The following is a 23,028-nucleotide window of genomic DNA, read 5'->3' on the forward strand; positions in this document are numbered from 1 at the left end:
ATTAAAAAAGTGAATGTAAACACGAAACATAAAGAGTAAACATTATCCCACAAACCATGACGCAGTCAGGGCCACAATTAGCCCAAAAAACGATACATACACACAGACTTCCGGGACCAGCCCTACTGGCACTGCCTGATTGTCCCATAAACCAGTGCGACCTTGAACACAGGATTGCAGGAGCAACAACTTTTTCTGAACACAAACGCCCAATAATAGAAGGAAGGACTGCGTGTGCCAGCTGGTTCTCTAGAGTTGCTAAAGTCGCTTTTCTTTTAATCCGCAGCACTTACCCCTCCCGCGCCTCCCTCCTTCTTTCCCTGCTGACAGGTCACTCCTCGGTTAGACCCCATTAGGGGCGCAGTCCGCTGTCGCTCCGCGGGGCCGGGAGTCAGTCCTGCTGGGATATGATCCGGCAGACCCGAGGTTGCGGCAGACATCACCTGCCTGCTGATGGAGGCTACACACGGTGTCTGTCAGCTATGAGGAGGCAGAGCACGCCTCCGTCTGCCCCTCCGCCACACCTGGAGCTGCGCGAGCAAGTGCTCACCTCGGTACTTAAATATAGACCCAAGTGAACACAGTCTGTCTATGTAAATATGACGAGAGGCAGCGCTGGTGAGAATAATAAAATATTACCGAAAATGCATAAAATAAAAGACTTGATGCCAAGTTCACAACGGAAGTACAATTTATTTAAATTTCTGCTCTGCAGGAAACATCAGAAAGCCCCGCCTCCATCCAATCAAATTATGAAAGGATCATCGGAATAAGTCGGTATTTTAGTTGCGAGAATCATTCCTGTTAGATAAAACACAGAAGTGTAAAATCTACAGCATGCTGTTTTTTCTGCGTTTTACACTGGTCAAAGTAAAGGCACGTTAGGTAATAACCCCTCGTCATTAGGTAAGGCACACACATGGTGAAATGCTCTTGGAAACATGCTTAGCTTAGGAGATGAGCGTGTCTATGAAACACCGAAGCTGATGGCGGCGGCGGGCGTTAGGACCCAGCAGAGACGGCGGGAGGCGGCGGTGTGTGTGGATATCACTGGAAGCCTAAAGAGAGTGCTGCTGAACGCTGCCTTCAATCTGCGGCTCAGCAGCAGCAGCTCCGAACCAGGGCTCGCAGCCTCACTGCTCCCGGAGCACCAGACCGGCGGACAGCATACCATGGAAGGCGCCAGGAGGCGGGGGTGCCCGGGGAGCACCGCCTGAGCCGCCCCGCACAGGGCTCACCATGAAGAAGCCGCCGGTGGTAAGTGGAGTGATGTCTGGGGGCAAGGGGTGCAAGGATGGGTCGTGTGGAGGGATGTGACAGCCATTGTAGAGCAGATCAGAAGCTGCGCGGGAAGATCACTCATCATTTTAACCCTTACACTCAAATTTAAACAAAAACCCTCCACAAACCCCACTACAGCCACTGTGCCGATGTAAGCACACTTCAAACCTGGTGCAGCCAGATATACCCACAAACACTTAACAAACAGCTAGTCCAACCCTCTCTACAGCCGCTGTGCTTCCAGGTCAAACCTCTCTTCACACCCAATGAAACTAGACCAAACCACAAAGCCTTAGAGCCAGATCAAACCTCACTACAGTCACTGCACAGATGAAACCACGCTTCACACCCAGTGCAACTAGATCAAACCACAAACCCTTAGAGCCAGATCAAACCTCACTACAGTCACTGCACAGATGAAACCATGCTTCACACCCAGTGCAACTAGATAAAACCACAAAGACTTAGAGCCAGGCCAAACCTCACTACAGTCACTGCACAGATGAAACCACGCTTCACACCCAGTGCAACTAGATCAAACCACAAAGACTTAGAGCCAGGCCAAACCTCACTACAGTCACTGTAGTGGTGCAACTACACTTCACAGCCGTGCAACAATATCAAACCACAAATCCTTAGCAGTCAGACTAAACCTCACTACAGCCACTGTGCTGCCATATGAAACCACGGTGCAGCCTTATCAACCCAGAAACACTTAACAGTCAGACCAAATCTTACTACAGCCACTTTGCTGCCATATGAAACCAAACTGCAGCGAGATCAATAGTCAAGCACATAGCCAGACTAATCTTTACTACCGCCATTGTGCCGCCATCTGAAACCACAGATCAAGCCCAATGCAGCCAGATCAACACTCGGATAATTACCAGCCCGACCAAACTTTACAACAGCCACTGGACTGTCAGATGAAATCACACTTCAACCCTAGTGCACCCAGATAAACCCTCAAACACTTACAGCCAGACCAACCATCATTACAGCTCAATAGCAGTGAAACCAAACTTTATTTCAGTCTATGTGCATCCGCAGGAAACTTTACCACAGTTAATGTACAGCTGGAAAATACCTCACTACAGACACTGAACAGCCAGACCAAACCCCACTACAAACCCCGAGCAGTCAGACCAAATCTCACCACAAACCCCAGGCAGCCAGACCAAACCCCACTACAAATCCCGAGCAACCAGGCCAAACTTCACTACAAACCCCAAGCAGCCAGACCAAACCTCACTGCAAACCCTGAGCAGCCAGACCAAGCCTCCCTACAAACCCTGAGCAACCAGGCCCAACCTGGCTACAAACCCTGAGCAGCTAGACCCAACCTTACTACAAACCCTGAGCAGTTAAAGCAAACCTTACTACAAACACCAAGCAGACAGGCCGAACCTCACTACAAACCCTGAGCAACCAGGCAAAACCACACTGCAAACCCCGAACAGCCAGACCAAGCCTCCCTACAAAGCCTGAGCAACCAGGCCGGACCTCGCTACAAACCCTGAGCAGCCAGACCAAACCTTACTACAAACCCTGAGTAGTCAAACCAAACCTTACTACAAACACCAAGCAGACAGACCGAACCTCACTACAAACCATGAGCAACCAGGCAAAACCACACTGCAAACCCCGAACACCCAGACCAAGCCTCCCTACAAAGCCTGAGCAACCAGGCCCAACCTCGCTACAAACCCTGAGCAGCCAGACTAAACCCCACTACAAACCCTGAGAAACCAGGCCAAACCTCACCACAATCCCCGTGCAGCCAGACCAAACCCCACTACAAATCCAGAACAACCAGGCCCAACCTCGCTACAAACCCTGAGCAACCAGACCAAACCTCGCTGCAAACCCTGAGAAACCAGGCCAAACCTCACCACAATCCCCGTGCAGCCAGACCAAACCCCACTACAAATCCAGAACAACCTAGCCCAACCACACTACAAATCCAGAGCAACCAGGACCAACCTCGCTACAAACCCTGAGCAACCAGACCAAACCTCGCTGCAAACCCTGAGCAACCAGATCCAACCTCCCCACAAACCCCTAGCAACTAGACCAAACCTTACTACAAACCACAAGCGGACAGACCGAACCTCTGTACTCTCTACATGCAACTAAACCAAACCTCACAGTCGTTGTAGAGCCAGATGAAACCACAAAACTGAATTCCCTGTATTCACTGCGCAGCCAGACCAACCCTTACTATAGCATCTGAAATTTCGGAGCAAGCATTACTACAAAAACTATATAGGCAGAGGATTCCCCGCTAGTAAATCGATGCAAGTAGTTCAAATCGCACTAAACCGGAGCAAATCTCACTTCGGTCCCGTTACTGAGGAGCAAATCTCACTAGAGTCGCTGTGTCACCAGATCTTGCTTTGTGCCGCCAGTCTAAATCTACCCCACACAAAACCTAGACAGCCAGCTTGAACCAACCCCCACCAATCACTGCAAAACATTTTCACACAAACTATATGTATATGTAACCCATGCGCCGCCTTACCAAACCTCACTTTAAATATTGCACAGCTGCATTTACCTCACTCCATTTTATCTACAACCAGACCATCCCTTGTCAATCACTATGCAACATTTGCAGCTATCCCAAACCGGGGGCGGGGCTTTCTTTGGTGAAGCAGGTACAGGGGCTCTGAGGGGGGCACTGAACCTTCATGTTTGCCTTATTCCACAATTTTACACCACTTACAACGGGGTTAGTTTCTGAAATGTGAGATTCAAGTTCGGGAGTTTCCGGAGTTGAGTCTGTTAATGTGCTGGTGGTGGTACATCGGTTCTTTTAAGTTCCTTGTACTGAGGGACAAGGGGAAGATTTGTAGGGTCGCTCAGAACATAAGTCAGAGTCCCCTGTAAACTTTAAATGTGTGCGGTTTGAGTTAATGCGAAAGCGTCGCACGCCGCAGTGTCTTTGGTGAAGCACAACCTGGAGCTATGACCATGCGGGTGTGTTCAGAGGGGGTGTGGTGAACGGCCTCTCCACAGGACAGTACCGAGCCCTGTCCCCTGGCGCGACGTCAGCAATGGTCGGGGGTGTCTACACCTCTCTAATGGTGGGGGCAGGCCACTGCCAGCGCGGGCTCGCGCACACAGGCAGCCCTGTGTGCGAGAGCCCGCGCTGGCCGGCCTCCAACATTAGAGAGGTGTAGACACACCCGACCATTGCTGACGTCGCGCCAGGGGACAGGGCGTCCAGGGACGGGCACTTCCGAGAATCCACGTCTCTGAGTGCCACACCGTGCTGAGGACTAGCTGCTAAATGTAGAACACTGACCATTAGACAGCTCAGGACAGTAGACAGCTGGGAAAACGGGCAGGGATTAGGAAATAGAAAAATCCGAGATGTAGAGTGCTTTGAAAACAGACAGCTAATAAAACTGACAGCACATGGGGATCGACCTCTGATATGACCACACATGTATGTGGATAAAGATTTCTGAGGGCCAGACAGCTTTGGGGACTAGACAGCACTGTGGGGAAAGCCACAGACACGAGACAGCCATAGACAGCCACGAGAAGCGGGATTTATGTTTGAATGACAGGTCTGGAAGTGGACGGGTTGGGGAATAGCTCTTATAGAGATGACGACTGTGGGCTCTATGGGGCAGTCGGATCTGGGTAACAGGTCCTAGGGACAGTCATCCACCCTGTATGCTGGCCTCCTCCCAGGAACGGAAGCTGTCACGGATAAACTTCAAAAAACAAGCCAGCTCTGATGGAGGCATACTCCTGACAGGCTGAGTCGATTCTGAGTAAACGTTGTTTTCGTGGACACTTTAGTTCCGAAGGACAGTGATGTTGAGGGACACAGCGCTCAGAGAGACATACTCTGATGGACAGTGGCATAGCCAGTGTATCATTTGCCCTTGTGCAAGGAAGTAAAACGAATCCCGTGCCGCTGTTTGAACAGTGAAGTACAGCAATAAACAAGGATCAGTACTCCCCTCATGTCTCTGGGGCCGGTGCCACTGCACCTGCTGCATCTACTTAAGCTTCTCCCCTGATGAAGGACAGTCGAAATTGGGGGTTGGCTTTATCCGGAGAAAAGTCATCTCGGAGGAGCAGTCAGTTTGGAGAGACATCTATTTTTTTTGTTTTTTTATTTGGGGGGGGGGGGGGTGGCTTAAAAGCTGTCAGTTCGAACAGAGGGACCGGACAGCTCTGAGGAAGAGTTTTCTCAGAGGGACAGTCACATTTGAGTGATAATCAGCTAGGAGGGACAATCGGCCTTGGAAATTATATCAGCTGCGACGGACAGTCAGGTCAGGAGGACCGTCCCCTGAGGGTCTGTGGGTATTATAAGGTCGAGGGCAGACAACTTCAAGAGTCATTTAGCTCTGAGGTACTGTGAGGGACAGTCATTTCCGAGGAGCAGTCATGAGTGAGCGACAGTTAGCAAGAAAGTTCGGTCAGCTCGAAGAGCAGTCAGATTCGGTGAATAGGACATGCATGCTCCAAGTAATGGTCACATCTGGGGATTAGACAGTTCGAAAGGAAAGACTGCTCAGAGGGGCAGTCCCTCGAACTGACAATCAGCTGGGAGGGACAATTAGGTCAGAAATACCGTCACCACTGAGGGACAGTCAACTGCGAGAGGAAGACAACTCTGAGGAACATTTTAAATGTGAGTGACATTTCTGGTTATTTCTGAGGAGTAGCCATAAGTGAGGGGCAGTTAGCTCGAAAATTGAGACAGCTCGAGTGAACGTCTGATATGAGGGACAGGGAGGGACAGTCAAATCGGAGGAACAAGCAGCAATGATTACAGTCAGCTCACAGGGACAGTCTACTAGCAGGTGCCGTCGGCTTAGAATAACAGCTGTGACTGAAAGTACGTTCTTAGGGTCTGGGGCAGACAGACTGAGGGACAGTCAGTCGGGGGGTGGGGGATGTAGGGGAAAAGACTGCTAGCAGAGACACTCAGCTTGATGGAACAGTTAGCTTTGAATGATAGTAAGTTCGTAGGGTCTGGGACAGCCAGTTCTGAGGGACAGTCAGTGGGGGGAGATAAGGGAGGTTGTAGTGCCTTCTGCTTGTAGGGACAGTCAGCTTGTTGGAGCGGTTAGCTTTGAATGATAGTAGGCTTGTAGGAACAGCCAACTCTGAGCGACAGTCTTGCTCGGAGGGTCAGTCTGCTCGGAGAGTCAGTCTGCTCGGACAGTCAGTCTGCCCTGGGGGTTGGCCAGCTCGGAGGGTCAGTCTGCTCGGAGGGTCAGTCTGCTCGGAGGGTCAGTCTATTCGGAGGGTCAGTCTGCTCTGAAGGTCAGTCTGCTTTGAGGGTCACTCTGCTGTGAGGGTCAGCCGGCTCAGAGGGTCAGTCTGCTCTGATGGTCACTCTGCTCTTAAGGTCAGTCTTCTCTGAGGGTCACTCTGCTCTGAGGGTCAGTCTGCTCTGAGGGTCAGTCAGCTCTGAGGGTCACTCTGCTCTGAGGGTCTGTCTGCTCTGAGGGTTACCCGGCTCTGAGGGTCAGTCTGCTCTGAGGGTCAGCCGGCTCTAAGGGTCAGTCTGCTCTGAGGGTCTGTTTGCTCTAAGGGCCATTTTGCTCTGAGGGTCAGCCAGCTCTGAGGGTCAGCCAACTCTGAGGGTCAGTCTGCTCCAAGGGTCAGTCTGCCTCTGACTGACCCCCGCCCGCATGGAGGGGCCGCGCCGCAGCGCACTGATCTCTCCCCAGCCCCCGTGCCTCACCGCCCGCATGGAGGGGCCGAGCCGTAGCGTATTGACTGATCTCTCCCCAGCCCCCGTGCCTCACCGCCCGCATGGAGGGGCCGCAGCGCACCGCTCTCTCCCCGGCCCCCGTGTCTCACCGCCTGCCCCTCTCTCTCTCCACAGCGCCAGGGGCTGGCCGCGTTCCTGGCTCTCAGCATGGTGGGCACCAGCCTGTTGCTCATGTACGGAGGCGTCGGCGTCCGGCTGCCCAAGGGGCTGAGGCTGCAGCAGGCGGCGGGAGGCTCCGACGGCGGCGGGGACGCTCTGCTCCGGCTGCCCGGAGGCACCCAAGCCCCGGCCTCATCGCTCCTGCAGGGCTACGTCAGCGTCAGCGACCACCGCAAGGTAAGACCGGGCGATGCGACCCTGGGAGGATGGAGAGGCACGGGTGGGCCATGGCTGGGGGCTGACCTCCGACCTCCGCCGTGAGGGAATGAGAGTGAATGATCTTGGTGCCTCCTCCTGACCGCGCTCTTATTGGGATTGTCTCCTCACTGATGTTTCAATGCAGGCTGGTTCCAGTAATGTGCAGCGTTTATTATGTGTATTGTTCTGTGATTACGGAAGACGACACATATTTGTCAACCACCAATCCTCTCAGAGAGTTCAAACTGCAGCGACTCTAGCAGTCACCTCTTCCCGCACTCCTCACATGACACTGCCATGAGTAGGACGGGTGTCTGCTCCCGCCGGTGTCTCGAGTGTTTCTGTGTCCGTGATCCCCGTCTGACTCGCTCCACGCTCCCATCACCTGTACACATCAGCTGGTGCGAGTCCGCGGTGGTACCCCGTTCTCTTTCCTCACGCTGTCCCCTCGATGGCTCACAATGTTTATGTTTCTTAAACCCCTTCCATGCTTGTCACCGGCACACATCGAACTGCATTTCATTGTATATGTATTCAGCGCTTCCTACTTCATTACAGGGCTCGTAGCGCGTTATTTGTCTGAGACAGTCGCCCTATCCTCTCCACGTCACCCCATGCCTCACAGTGTTTTAAGTTCATTTATACCCGTCCCCACCGTGCCAGACTGCATCGACCACCCCTAACTGCCACGTGACGTACATACCTAGGATCTGGTACCTATTGTTGAGCCGGATCCAGACCGAGTCAGTGAAATATGCTGACGCTGTCCCTGTGTAATATGCCAGTGACAGCCCCCGATGTCTCAACATACAACATTTATACAACAGTTTGGTGCAGTCTCATGCTGCCTGGGAGCGCCCTGATCCCTGCCAAGGGCCCGATCTTGGTGGGATCGGTGTATCCCGACCTGTCCGTAAACAGGGCACGGGTTGGAATTACACGGTAAAATGTACTTAACTATCGGATGTGTTAAATGCCTCAGGGATCATTGCATTCCGGCGGCCAAACCTGACGAAATGTGACGGGGAAAGCACGCGGTATTTACCGTATCATGCATATTTTGGAGCTCTAAAAAACAAAATCCGCCTGTTATTCCCCATGAACTTGCAACATGTGCTATTTATCACCCCTTATATATAAGGTACGCTATTTAGCACTTATGCCCGTAATCCGGGCACTAGATGGTATGCAATGGAGAGAAAAAGGCACTTAGCTTGTTGTCAAATTCACAAATGCTTAAGAGACAATATGATTTGGAGCGAAGATTTTAAGTTTGATGTCCCCTATATGTCAGAGATGTGCATGCACTGGAAGAAGGTCCCATGCATCTGTATGTAGGAGTAAATACGCTAATACCGGTTTTAAGAGTACCTACGAATTACTTTTATTATTTCATTTCTTTTATAGCTCTACTTATCCCAATGTAGGGTGTCTGAGCACTTAACATCACCCACACATTATTATACAGAGACAATGAATCATACAAGTATGTAAATCAATGTGCAGGAAATATTGCATAAGACAAGGAGGGTTACAAGGTGGGGGAGTCACATATCCAGACTAGTAGGCGTTATGTTTAGAGTGCTTGGTCTGGGGGAAAACAAAATCAGTATTTAAGACATAACACACCGATTGGGGTTTACTGTAGTGATGATTCTTTACTACTATCAATAGGACTCCCTTTTAGCAACTTTAAATTTAAGAAAGTTAGAGATGAAAAACCATAAGGTACGAAACTCATGCTTTTCAGTTTGCATGCAGCTCATTGATTCCAGTTCATAGCTCACTGTGCTATATTAGAAGGATGGTAACTTATGAACTGCAAGCAACAGAATGATCTCTGTGACAAAAGCTGTAAATCACCGAGCTATCTACATATAATACAAATCTGTAATCTGAATGTTACTCATTATGCCTTACAGCATGCACAGTAACCCTCTATGCTACCTTATGATGAGTCAAAACTGCCCTCACGGAAACAAAATATCGATCACAACATCATGCAGGGTCACTACATTAAGCAGGGTTATAGATTCAGCCCATCAAATGAGCACATTTTCCCCTCTCTTAACTTTTATCCGCAATGTATTCTGAAGCATAGCAAGCTACCTCAATTCAACCCTTTTTCGTCATATAACAACTGTCAATACTAGGTGGGTGTTTACCTTGTAAACTTCTTAGTCACTAACAACTACTGGATCAGCAATTTTTATTGGACCTAACGAAATTTTGTTGCTTTCAAAAATGTATGTCGTTTTTTTTTTTTTTTTGTGTGATTGTATTCTTATTTTATATTGTATGCTTTTATGGTTGAAACAAAGCCGAATAAAGCTTAATGAACTGAGTCAAAACTGTGTCTAGGCAAGACACAAATCTCCTCAGCAAGTGCATTAACCCTCAGAGTTATCTCACCATTATTATTATCCCATTCTCTGGTACACTAAATATTTCTGCAACAGGTGCCTTAACCCTGTAAGATATTTTAAAGTCCATGCTGTATCTGACCATCTGGCCAATTAAGCAAGCCAGAAGATAGTTAGGCACTAATTATGAGTCTGGTGGTCTGAGGACCGCCAGATTCTAAGGGGCATGGTGGTGACATCCCAGCCACCGCCGCACCGACGGTCTGCCCGCCATAATATGATTTTGGTGTTCGAACTGCCATTGCAACGCCACAGCCCCCAGGGAACCGCAGTTTCCTGGCTGCACCACAGCAGTTTTAGGGCCACAATATGCTTGGTGGTGCCCTGAGGCACCACCAAGCATATTACAACTTTCCTGATTGCCAGCGCTGTCATGGAGGTTCTTCCTCCATGAAAAGGCTGCCGGTGAAGAAATAAGGTGCCCCTGTGCAATGAGTTGCATGAAGGGGGGCAAATGTTGTGCCCATTGTACTTCGGAACCCCCTGTACTGGAAGAAATGCACGACATGGTGCATTTCTTCCTGTACAGGAACGTGCACGGGTGGTCCAGCGTTGGTGCTATTTCAGGCTCACAATGAGCCTTTTAAAGAGCACTGCCGCGGGACTGACACAACGCCTGCCTGCCAGACTACAAAAACTTGTAATCTGGCAGGCGGGCAGCAGCGACTCTTGGCCGTGCATGGGCTTGTGTTACATTTGCCCTTGTTGCCAATATTTTTGCAGCAGAGTTAAAATGTGTAAACTGACTGTCAGACTCCGGATTTTCAAGACTGCCCCTCGTGACTCCACCAATTTTCTGGTGCTACCCTTTGACTCCCAATTTATGGAAGTCTGGAATGATTTTTTTCAATTCCTGGCACTATCTACACCTCCTAGTGTTTAACACCTCCCTGCCACCTACACACATCACACCGCTCCGTGTCTATGTCAGCGACTCTCACAAAGGGCATTCATCCTTTTTTGCAGACACTGGGGTGCTCCTTGTGTTGCCCCTTTGTTGTGATTCATGCACACCCTAAATATGCGGTTTAGTGCACTCTAAAGCAGAACATGAATTCAGCATGGATGTGCCTGTGTCTTCACAAAAAGGACATTCACCTTCTCACCCTATGATATGGATGGTTCCAAAGACACTGTTGTTTTTTGTTGTTTCCATTTACAAATAATGTTGAACTCACCTGATGGCCAGAGGCATAACACAATGTGACCCCCCCATTGCAGAATGTAATGAGGGACCCTCTAGTCTTCCACATGTCAAAGATATTCATTGACCTTGGGATGAATGGGGGCCCCCTTGAAGGATTGGGGGACTCTGAGTGGTTGGGACCCCCTGCCTGCAGAGGCTGTAGGGGCTTGTGTTGCACCCTTGATTATCATACGTTATATAGTATATTACATGTGTGTGTAAGCCAGTGGGCTTTTACATTTGAATTGTAATAAGCTGAGCTTAAAGCCCATCACAGTTAGGTTTAAGGGGGCTGCCACGGCCCTGGAAGTATTTCTTCTCAATTCTATGAGGCTACGTGTTTAAGTTGACTCAATTCTTGTCATGTTATTTTTTTGTTTGCTATATATGATCATGTTTATTAAGATTTATGTTATGCTATGTGTTATATGTACTTTTATTTTACAATATTTTATCTGATCTGTGATTACTTTACATACCTCTCTAATATACATATATGTTTATATATACTAGATTAGCATAAATGTATAAATGTGTTTATGTGTGTGTGTATGTGTTCACTGAGAAAACAAAGGTTACGGTAACCTTATGGTTAAGTATGGTAATAATATCTAACTTTACATAAAAAACCCTAGAAATTCCATGAAAGGAACAAAGGTTTATTTTACTGCTTATTTGAGGAATCATCAACAATGTCATCAATGATGTTATGGAACATGTGAAGAGTGATGTAATTGAGGTCATAAGCAGTGCATAGCGCGGACACAAGTTACAGTCAATAAAGTATAACTGGTGAATTTTAGTGATTGTTTTTATTTTAAAACAACAGTTTTTATACTATCACAAGACCCAACTATAACATCACTTTAAAGTTAGGGCCCGATTTTATTCTTGGCAGAGAGGGAACTCCATCGCAATGGCAATGGACTTCCATCCCTGCCAAGGCTATCGCCAGCCTGCCTGATTTAAATGCAGGCAGACTATAGTTTGACGGCAATGTTGAATGTTCTATCTCTGCCTTGCTCAAACTTCTCTGAATGCCTGACAGAGTAAGGGCCATCAGAGGTTTGGCTATATGTCTGCTCATCTAATTTAGATGGGCAGACATACATCTGCTTTTTAATGACCATCGCTGCCAGGAAAAACCTAGCGATAAGGGGTACTAAAAAGTGCTCAATGCACCCCTCACCATGGGAGGAAACTCCCATGGCAAGGGGTGCATTGTTTTTGGGAAAAAAAATGTTCAAATCCTGCTTTGGTATCTTCTTTTTGAACACACTTCAAAATTTGGTAGTAGGCACTTCTATCCAGGTGAAAGAGTAATTTACTGTGTCACCCTGGCGGAGGACAGCCCGAGTGCCAAATAATAAATCTGGCCCTTATCTTTTGTAAGTGAATTTTAATATGTTTTTAAGCATAATCTAACATCATCTCATCTTACCTAACTGTAATTTCACTTTACCTGCGTTTTTTTCAGAGAATTCCTGAGGTTTTCTTTTAGCATAAAGTAAAATGTTATTACCATACCTAAGTATAACATCACTTTATCCTTTGTTTTTTTAGTACATTTGTTGATTATATTCCCTCAACTCTCTCTCTGAGTATAGCTATATGCCATGCCTGGCATGGGGTTGGCTGCAGGGTTTGGCCTAGGCCAGGCTCTGTGGCCACCACCTTCAAGCAGCCAGCAACTTGCCATGCATAGGCTTCCGCTGTGTGTGGTGTGAGGCTGGTCGCAGGACCTTGCCACTAGGGGTTAGCTAATGCAAGGCGTGTGCCGCTGGATTGGCTGGAGTACTTTCAGGTCGCTGGTTTGAAGCTGACACACTAATCACCAAGGCTGTAGGTGATACGAAATATTCCCAATCTTGTGGGTTTAGGTGATTCAAATGAAAGTAAATATTGAGGAGCTTTTTGATAGGAACATTTTGATAAAAAATGTATACTTACAATTACATGAATAATACTAAGAAGTGTTTGCTCTAAAACAAATTACTTCACATAAGTAGTTTTGATCACATTTTATGATTCCATTTGTTTTTCTACTAAATGTTTTCTATCACAAATTCTAAGAAAAATAAATTGGTGAGCCTGGTGCACGTTGTAAAATTAGGTTGTACTCTTACTGCAATTCCCGAAATCCACACATGGACAAATGTACAGTTGCTGACAGTCTCGGAAGAGAGACCAAGTAGGGTAGAGGGTTATTTTTGAATCAGCCCTACCCCTACCTTGGCAGGCTTCATGAAAAGAGGTGTGCAGTGTGGGAAGTTTTTGCTCCTTTGGAGAAATTCATTTTCAAGCACTTTCTGACTTTCACAAGATCTAATGCGGGTGTTCAGCATAAAAATTAAGGGGCATATTATCAAGGACCGGTGTTAAAATTATTGCCGTTTTATCGGCAGGAAACTGCCGATAAGACGGCGATAATGGGCTTGATAATACGCTCTTGTTAATTCCCATAGAGGTCCATGTTAACATCAGAACATGGGCTTCTATGGGAATTAACAAGGGTGTATTATCAAGCCCATTACCGCTTTTTTTCGGCAGCTTCCTGCTGATAAAATGGCGATCATTTTAACACCGGTCCTTGATAATATGCCCCAAAATTCTGTTAATCCCAGCCTATGCCTATCAGCCGTCTTTTGAGTAGGTTCCTACTGTTTCTTGAAAATATTGGCAATCTGAGTGCCCAATGCACAAGTATCCAGAGGCCCTTGTCTCTGCTCAGATAAAGCTTGCTGTTCTGCGCAGACAACTCGCATGTGGAGGAGAAATGGCGCGGGTCCAACGTGGCTCAATGTCCTGAGTTTGCACTGGCACGATACATTAAAGAATATTTTGTAAACTTTTTTGCATGATAAGGAATGTGAAAAATGGTTTCCTCCTTTACATTTATCAATCGTTTTTTTGCAGGTTGTCAAAAATGCAGACCACTGATTCATTTTGGTATACAGATATAATGAGGGAAAGGGAAGAAATCTAATCTTCTCTTTCAAAATACGAAAATTGAAATTATGTTTTTAGGGAAATTAAGCTTGGAATAAGAAAGCAACAACACATAGTGTACAATCAATTACTAGGCGCATTTAACAGAGGTTCAAGTCAAGTCAAAGAATCTTTATTCGGTGATTAAAAAACACCATAAAAGCACACTCATATTTACATGTTAAAAAGTCATTAAACATTTCAGGGTTCTTTGTACAGTGCATTAACAAAACATAAATACAACAATATAGCCATATTTAACACTTAAAAGTTAAAGTAAAAACATTTCAGTCTTCTCCTCTAGTAAGCCTTAAACGAAGTGCTACCTTGATAAAGTTCATAATGCTACACAGTGTTAGGGGTTCCTCAGCTTTCTGTAAGAATACAAGTGCCTCCCTAGCGTGGACCAAATTAGCATTTTTCAAAATATTTACAAGGTATCTGCGTCTGGGCATTGAGTAAAAGGGGCAGAGTAAAACAAAATGAAGGGAGTCCTGCGGAGACCTGTTGTCGCAGCCGCAGGGCCCCTTCTGTTCTATTGATGTAGCAAACCCCGCTGGTGATGCCAACATAAATGGGAGAAGGTTGAATCTGAAACGGCACATCAGGAACCTATCCTGTGCATTGTACATGAGGAACAAGTATGGCTCCATACCTTCCACGCTCTTCACTAGGTGATGGGCCCTCACTGTCTTTTTGCACCCTTCAGCCTCATCTCTGCGTAGGTTTTTCCGCTCTAGAAAAATTCTCCCTACATGCAGTTTATTCTGGGCTACAATAGTTACAGGATGAGTAAAGAGGTTCCCAAAACCTAGCTCCTCCAGAGTATTCTTCACATAAAGGAGCCAGGGGATGCGCATACACTTGTCCCTTTTTAGGCAGTCCGATAAGATTTCTCTACTAAGTGTCGCATCAGGATTGTACCAGATTTTTAACCAAGCGATAACAGGCCTCAATTTTATCAGATCTTCTATATATGGTCTCCCTAGCTCCCTATGGGCAATCAAACCAGCAGTACTTTGTGGTACCCTCAAGAGTGATTTCAGATATTTATTTTCTTCACGTTGGATACTAGTGGTATTGACAAAGCACCATACTTCTGCCCCGTAAATTACCTTGGAGCATGATACTGAGCTGTACAGATTTATCACCTGTTCCGGGGACCATCTTCCTAGCCTCCTGCCATAGCTAGCAATTGCCCCGTTAGATGCAATCATTTTGCCACAACGTTCCTCCACCAGGGTATCAAACCGCAGGGCACCATCAAATGTTACACCAAGGTATGGAAATGTTTTGTATAACAAACAATGTGCAACAATGGGTCAACGTAAGAGTGCAGCAAACTATGTGACTATGCGTGAAAAGGGAGCACTATCCCTGAATCCCAAGTATCCTTGGTGGAAAAGTGTTCCCATCAGATACCCGTCCTGTACCGCCCTACATCACTTGGGATCCTTCACCCGAAGGAAGTGGAAAAAACCACTTGGGATTAGGTAGAGTGTAACCTAATCAAAGTTGTGAAGTGTGTGGGTTTGAACTTAGTGTAGGTATCAGGGGGTACAAAGAATTAATTAACATAAAGCAGTGCATGAAGTGCTCAATGTGGCAACTAAGAGTGTAAAAATTAATATTGGGTTGTGGGAGTGGAAAAAATAGAGTTTAATAGAGTCCTACCCACACCCAAGGTTAAAAAACAGTGCAAGTAGTGGTAACAAATAACTACTCAGATGGTAACTAGGTCGACATGTTTCTGCAGTGAATTGGTTCAAGAGATACCAGTCTGCTTCTTCAGGACCTTCTTATTGTTTAAGTGCAACTGCTGTTTTCGAAATTATAAGTGTGTAAAAAGAATCATATCACCTGCAAGCGCCAGTGGATATGGTCCAAACAGTTAGGAAATAGACAAACACACATAGAGAAAAACACACATAGTTATTAAAGATTGCTGCAAAATACAAGAGATGCTTGTAAAGTATTAATATGCCAAGCAGTTCATGGTCAGTGTTTGTAATTTCAATCAAATATGTAAGCCAGGTGCCAACATCCTGGACTCGAATCTCATTATTTCACTCACCCAAGTTTTGGGGAATGCGTTCTCCACCTCACCCGGCAACAGCTCAGGTACAAATGGAGCACCGCTCTAATAGATGTGAAACAGAAAAGGAACACATGAAGGAGGAAGAGATCACCAGAACTCCATCCGACACCTCATCATTAGGTATTTCTTTACAAAATTAAACGTGATGTTGTTGGTATTGACACCTCCCCAAAAGTTTCTTCTTGATAGATTAGGCAGAAACAGGGTCACATTTCGGTTTTTTAGACTATAGTCTAAGTCTATGACTGCCCATATAGTGCTACTCTGAAGGCGTCACTCAGACCGACATCTAGCCCCAACGTGGCATACCACGTGTTACCTGGAATGCCATGTTCTCGCCAAAGTGCTGTCTTGTACTAAATATGTTGTATCCGGTGTAAAAGAATTCTATCTTCCCACTCTAGCGGAGTCTTAGTCTCTATTGCCATCTTTTTGGCTGCCCCGGCGTTTTCTTCGTTCTATTATATGCGCGTTAAAAATAGATCGCCTGATAGCGCTTCCACCCATCGAAGACTGGACAGTACAAATGAATCCTCCCTTGCTCCCCTTAGCGCTTACCTGTCCGTCGGTACTCCTCGCCTTCCTCTAGGCTGACTTGTGGGAGGTACCGACTGGACAGGAAGCGTGGTACTTATCTGAGCGCTTGTTGGTCGGGGGCACCACACGTGTGCTACGCGTCATCAGGCGCGTCCCAGCGCGAGGTCCTTTCAGTGTTAGATAGACGCTGATTGGTTACCCGGAACCTCGCGGTAACACGCAGGCTTCGTGGATCACGTTACCTATATTTATTTTTATTAAGCATTGGGACTACAAGAATGCTGGGATTTGTAGTTCCCAGCGCTATTTTGTTACACGGAACCTCGCGGTAACACGCAAGCTCCGTTCTTGGTCGCTATGTGGGTCAGGTTTATATGCAATTAGCGGGGGGACTATGGGGAAGCTCTGTTTTTGATCACTATGTGGGTCCGGTTATATACAGTTAGCAGGGGGACTATGGTGATACTAGGAATTGTAGTTCATAGCGCTAGAACTACGAAGTTGATGGGAATTGTAGTTCTGGCATCCTACATCTATTGAAACAAAGCCTAATAAGTGCTGGAACTACAAGACTGATGGAATTTGTAGTTCAATTGGGGTGTGCAATCACAATGTAATCTAAATGACCCAAGGGATGTCTAGTTGGCTAGAAGTGGTATTGACTTAAACAGTAGCATTACATCTCTGTATATTGGTTTAACTTGTCCACAGTATGGTTTTTACAGATCAATATGATGGCTTCTGACAATCTGGCATTAAAGGACTGGAAACAGTAGGCACTGTGCTCTTGATGTCGTAATTTATAGGGACATCCACGGGATATCTTCATTTAAACCCGTGATGTCCGTTTGGAGTTTGTACACCCACCGCTGTTCTCTGCGGTGTAGAAATGTGCTGACATCAGTAACATGTTTTGGGATCATCGTCTGTTCTAGCACAGTCCATTGGAGGTCTGTTGGTGCATGATGTGCCTCCAAAAAATGTTTGGTCATACGGGTTGCCTGTTTGTTACACCGTATTGAGCTCTTGTGCTCAGAGATCCTTATCTTTACCTTTCTTGTGGTCATCCCCACGTACTTCTTTCCACAGGGACAGTTAATTAAATAAATGAGATTCGAACTGTTACAGTTCGTAAACCTCCGCTGTTCCCAGGGATGTTCTGTACCAATATCAAGTGTTGTGGATTTACGGGTTTGAGGACACGCTGCACATTGTCCACACGGGTGGTGTCCGATCACAGCTGGCATATCCCATAGGGTGCCTGTATTTTTCGGGATTTCAGTTTTGGGTCTTGTATGGACCAATTTGTCCCTAAGGCTGGGTCCCCGTTTAAAGGCAAACAGGGGAACTGGTATTGTGTCGTCCCCCGTGTTCAAGATGCCCCAGTGAACCCACACACTTCACAACTTTGATTAGGTTACACTCTACCTAATCCCAAGTGGTTTTTTCCACTTCCTTCGGGTGAAGGATCCCAAGTGATGTAGGGCGGTACAGGACGGTTATCTGATGGGAACACTTTTCCACCAAGGATACTTGGGATTCAGGGATAGTGCTCCCTTTTCACGCATAGTCACATAGTTTGCTGCACTCTTACGTTGACCCATTGTTGCACATTGTTTGTTATATAGTCATAGGGACTGCGACAATGCAAGGTCATTAAATATTTTCCCACCCTTGCCCTCTTTATTATGTTATGGAAATGTTTTGACCTCTTCCACAATGTGGCTCCCTATTTTGTATGTAAATTTAGAGGTGTTTTTTTTCCCCGCCAGGAGCACATAGGATTTACTCAGATTTACAGAAAGGTCCAAGGCACTCATGAACCTAACAAAACCATCAATCAGGATTTGTAGGCACCTTGGTGTCCGTGCGATCAGTACAGCGTCATCTGCATAAAGCAGAACAGGAATATGACGCGACCCAACCCTTGGGCAATCTGCATTCAGACCAAATTATTAATATAAAGGGAAAACAAAAAAGGGAGCAAGAATGCAGCCTTGTCGGTCTCCACTCTTACAGGGAAAAGAACTAGTCAGCCCCCCCTCCCTATTAAAGCGGACTTTGGCGGTGGTGTCACTGTGCAGTTCCCTCAATATATTAATTAGATCACTCTCTATCCCCATACTAAGCATCATGCCCCACAATTTTTCCCTATTGACGTGATCGAATGCTGCTGCCAGATCCATGAAACCCATATAGATGGATTCATCACTAGCCATGGTATACTTGGCAGTCAGCATATAAAGGTTCAGGCACTGGTCACTAGTGACCTCCCTGCCCTAAATCCGTATTGAGTGTCCGAGAAGATGTTTTTTTCCTTGGTCCACTCGGACAGTCTATTAAGAATTGCCCTCCCCAAAAGTTTTGCTGACACATCAATCAGGGAGATCGGGCGGTAGCACTTTGGGTCATCCCTGTTGCCCTTTTTGAAAATCGGCACAATTACTGCCGTGGACCAAGACGGGGGCAGGCCACAGATGATAGCAGTATTAATAACCCTTGTCATTAGGGGAGCCCAGAGTTCGATGTTACTCAAAAACAGATCAGGGGGGATTCCATCAGGCCCCGGAGCTTTATTTTTGGTCAGGCCCTCAATCCCTGCAATGATCTCCTTAATGGAGAATTCTACCAGTGGAGCCTCAGTTGGAATGGCCGGTAGGTCTACAGTAGAACCAGGCTCATGATTGTACAGGCCCCTATAGTGGTTGACCCACTGCTCTGGGAGAATATTGGCCCCTATATCCGGGGTATCTTTTTCCTGGAAAGTTGGGTTATTAATTATTTTCCAGAAACCTGCTAGGTCCTTTCTTTCCCCCGCTTCTCGTAAATCTGCCCACGCTTCCGCCTGCAAGGCGAGTTTCTTCCTCTTAATTTCCTTTTTATAAATTTCTCTGCACACCTTAACTTTGTGGGGGACCCTTGGTTTAGTTTTAAGGCAGCTTTTCAGCTCCCTCAAAGCTTTGGAGCATTCTTTGTCGAACCATCGGGGATTCCCGTGGTTCTTAAATGGGACACTAGTCTTTAGCAAACCATCGACCAGATTAGCGATCTGGTCAAAAGCTTCCATTATCCTCGGTCCGCGGACTTCTGTGTCCAAACAATCATTAATAGCAAGTTTGCCTGCGTCCACCAGGCCCTTGTAGAACTTTTCCCCGTCTATTTTAGCCCATTTTAGTCTCCTGCCCTGGTCTGTTGCTCTCTCAGTGAAGGTGCGTTGAACTCTAATACTTAGACCCACCATATACAGCAGCTCCAAGACAAGAGGGTTATGGTCACTAAAGCCACTCCATTTGATCCCTACACTAGTTGTCTTATTAATTAAGGACCTTGAGACCAGAATGTAATCTATGAAGGAAGAGCATCCTCTACCCTTAAATGTGGGGGGGAGTGTGCCATCCTCCTGCATCCGTACCATATTAATGGTGTGTTCAAGGTCATATTTAAACCGTAACATTCTGAAAGCTGAGCCCAACGGCGTATGAGAGAAATGCGGTCCCTTCTCCATAGGGCATCGGGACCAATCTGTGTTTATTTGGACCAGTACCGGGCACAAGTGGCAATTATGATCTCCCATGACCACCAACCCATGTGACTGCCCATTTTTTTGGCCTGTTATGACCTGGCCCAACCTATTATCTAATTCAGTAACAAGAGAGATGTTAGATCCCGCTATCTCATTGTTATAAAGGTTTACTGCAACAAATCTAAGACCTTTCCCAGTGAACCTGACTGCCTGAATCCTGTGGGAATTCCAATCAAGGCAAGTGTAACTTCCCAGAAGGCTCAGATCTGTATAAATAGCTAAACCTCCCATGGCTCTCCCTGATCTTGATTTTTGAGCAGGTACAAAAAAACACTTATACCCTTGCAGATGGAAATTATTCTCCTGGGCCCAGGTCTCCTGCAGACAAATTACATGGAATTTTCTGATATAGTCAAGCCACTCTTTATTATTAAATTTCCCAGCCAGGCCAGCTATATTCCATGAGATGATTTTTAGTGCCTCACCCCCCTGGACCCCTCCTCCCTGTGACCCACCTAGTGATTCTCGCACTTGTATTCCCAATTCCGGTCCCTGTGCGTCACCTATACATGCAATATCTACAGCCCTAGGTTTATCCAGCACATAACTCCGGGCGCAACTTGATGACTTTTGTTTTGCCTCGGGGCTGTGCTTCTCCCACTCAGCATTTAGAACCCCTCTACCCCCTATACCCCATATGCCATTATCTCTTTGTCAATCTACCCCCTCAAGACCATCCAGGCAGTGGAACCGATTGAATGTGTGGAAGGGTGGCTCTGGGCGGCTAAATAATGGCCTGGGATTGAACTCGTGATGAACACCCCTTCGACCCACCCTTTCCCAGTTGTCATATGAACGGGTCACATGTACCGGGGCTGGGATGGGGGGAAAGAAGAAAGACACATGAAGTGTTTGAATTGTTGTTCCCTGTGATCTGTTCTTTCCCTGGCATATGTGAGCAACTGTTCCAGCATCCCTGAAGCTCACCAATATGCAATCCCCTATGATGGATTTGCGTGTTCTCCCTATCCAAGGCACCCTTCTGACCATTATGATCTCATTGCTTAACCTCTTGGCTGCTATGACAAGGGTAACTCGTCATGAACTTTCCATTCATTTCAATGGAAAATGAATGGAAAGGATATTGGTGCCTTAGCACTGAAGTGGTTAAGTGTACGGGTAAGGGTCTATTCAAATTTAGCCACTTAATCACCCTGCTTTTCAGAGCACAGAAATCCTTGGCTTCACCTGCCTCTAGTGGTGGGACGCCCGCCATGACTACTGTAAAGTCATTCGCCTCTGGTGGTAAATTGGGTCTACGTCGCCTGGGGCGAAGCTTCATTAGTGGAGTGGGTGCAACACTATCTGTGGGCTGTACCGGGGGAACAGCATTTGCAGGGGGTATAGGTCCTATGGGGTTAGGTGGCTTATTTGGGGCAGGGTTATTCCTCTGGGTTTGTGGTGGGGCGGCCGCAGTTGCAACCTGTGAGGGAGCAAGATGCGTAACACTTTTTGGAGCTGTTGGGGTGGCAATAGGTTTAGGAGCCCTCTCATGAGAATTGGCCGGATTTTTCATACTGCTTAGTGTAGCCTCAAGAATGGTTAGTCTGATTTCCACTTTTTTGATGCTTTCACTAATTGGTAACAAAAGTGACCTAAGCAGGAATTCCAAATTACCCAGCGGAGCAACAGAGAGGGGGGCATTAACAATGTTGCTAGCCGTCTCTTTAGTCAGGACGGGGGCCACACCATCCTGTGCAGTGGGTTTAGAATGTAAGTCAGCCACCGTTGTCACAGTTGATATGGAGGGTTTAGATGACTTCCCAAAATCAGAATGGGGGATCTTTGGTTTGTTTTTAGCCTGGGCACCCCTCGACTTCCTCCTACGTTTGTTTGGTGGGGGCCTAAAAACCCCTTGTGCTACAGCTATTTTAGGTTTGGCTTTCCTAGACTTTGATGCTGGGGGCGGTTGAGAAATTAAGTCAATCGTCCCCCTACTTAGGCTTGTGCTACTCACTGGGGTTGAGCTCATAAGTACCACTGGGGGCGTTTTTGTAACATCCCTAAGCAGGATCGGAACATCTTCATTTAGTGTCAAGTCTTCGCTGGGTGTGGGAGGATAATCTCCTAGAGGTCTACCTTTCAAGTTATCTATAGAGCGTCTCCGCTCAGCTCTGAGCCGGCTTAATGTGTTCTCCTTGTCCCCATCTCCCCCCGCCCGAGGAAAGTAATTCTCTAAGGTCATGTTTTTTGTTCCTGCCTGCCTTATGGGGGTACTTTCCCTTACCGGGGACGGCATGGTATCTTAGAGTGTGATGATAGCTATGGGGCAATTTATCAGCTTGTTGTGCTAGGGACTTGATGGCAAACGGCAGAACCAAGAGGGTAGGCCCAGCCCGGCCTACTCCGGCCTCTGACGGCCACAGACGGCCCCGCCCTTGTCCCGGGCTTCTCCCGGCGCGCTCCTGCGCAGCGGGATCCTAGTGCAAAAATAAAAGAGAAGGAGGTGGGGCGGGGGCGTGGCAGTCAGGGAGAGCGACCCAGGTGTTGTGGGTTGACCTCACGCAGGGGCTCCTGGGAGTTGGAGTCCCTGCGGGTCCGCTCGCAGCCCTGTACTTGCCTGCCAAAGTCCAGAGTCCAGTGTCCAAGATCAGAGCCACTCTATGCTCAAGGCGCCTCTCTCCACACCGCGAAGCGGGACCCGCGGAGCGGGTCCGGCGAGGAGGTGCGGCAGAAGAAAAACACCACAGGTGCAGGGAACAGCCCACGGCGAAGTCCAGGCAAACAGAGGTTATTCATCTACCTGTGTGATTTAACAAAGTTAGTAAAACCAGACCATACTTTTTTTTTTTTTTTTTTTTTTTTTTTTACATTGCATTTTTATAG

At 47.1% G+C, this 23,028-nt stretch overlaps 1 protein-coding gene across 1 annotated transcript in view; it reads left to right on the forward strand.

Annotated features, from left to right (window-relative positions):
* Positions 1–1,069: 1,069 nt before the first annotated feature.
* The window catches only part of ST6GALNAC5 (ST6 N-acetylgalactosaminide alpha-2,6-sialyltransferase 5), a 690,498-nt gene continuing 668,539 nt past the window's right edge, over positions 1,070–23,028 (forward strand). Inside the window, exons 1-2 of the mRNA XM_086954128.1 lie at positions 1,070–1,257; positions 7,145–7,366. Coding sequence (XP_086810254.1) covers positions 1,240–1,257; positions 7,145–7,366 — 240 coding nt within the window. The 5' untranslated portion in view covers positions 1,070–1,239. The remainder of the gene's footprint in view (positions 1,258–7,144; positions 7,367–23,028) is intronic.

This window comes from Lissotriton vulgaris, chromosome 1_1, assembly GCF_964263255.1.
Source record: "Lissotriton vulgaris chromosome 1_1, aLisVul1.2, whole genome shotgun sequence".
In the NCBI taxonomy this organism is placed as follows: domain Eukaryota; kingdom Metazoa; phylum Chordata; class Amphibia; order Caudata; family Salamandridae; genus Lissotriton; species Lissotriton vulgaris.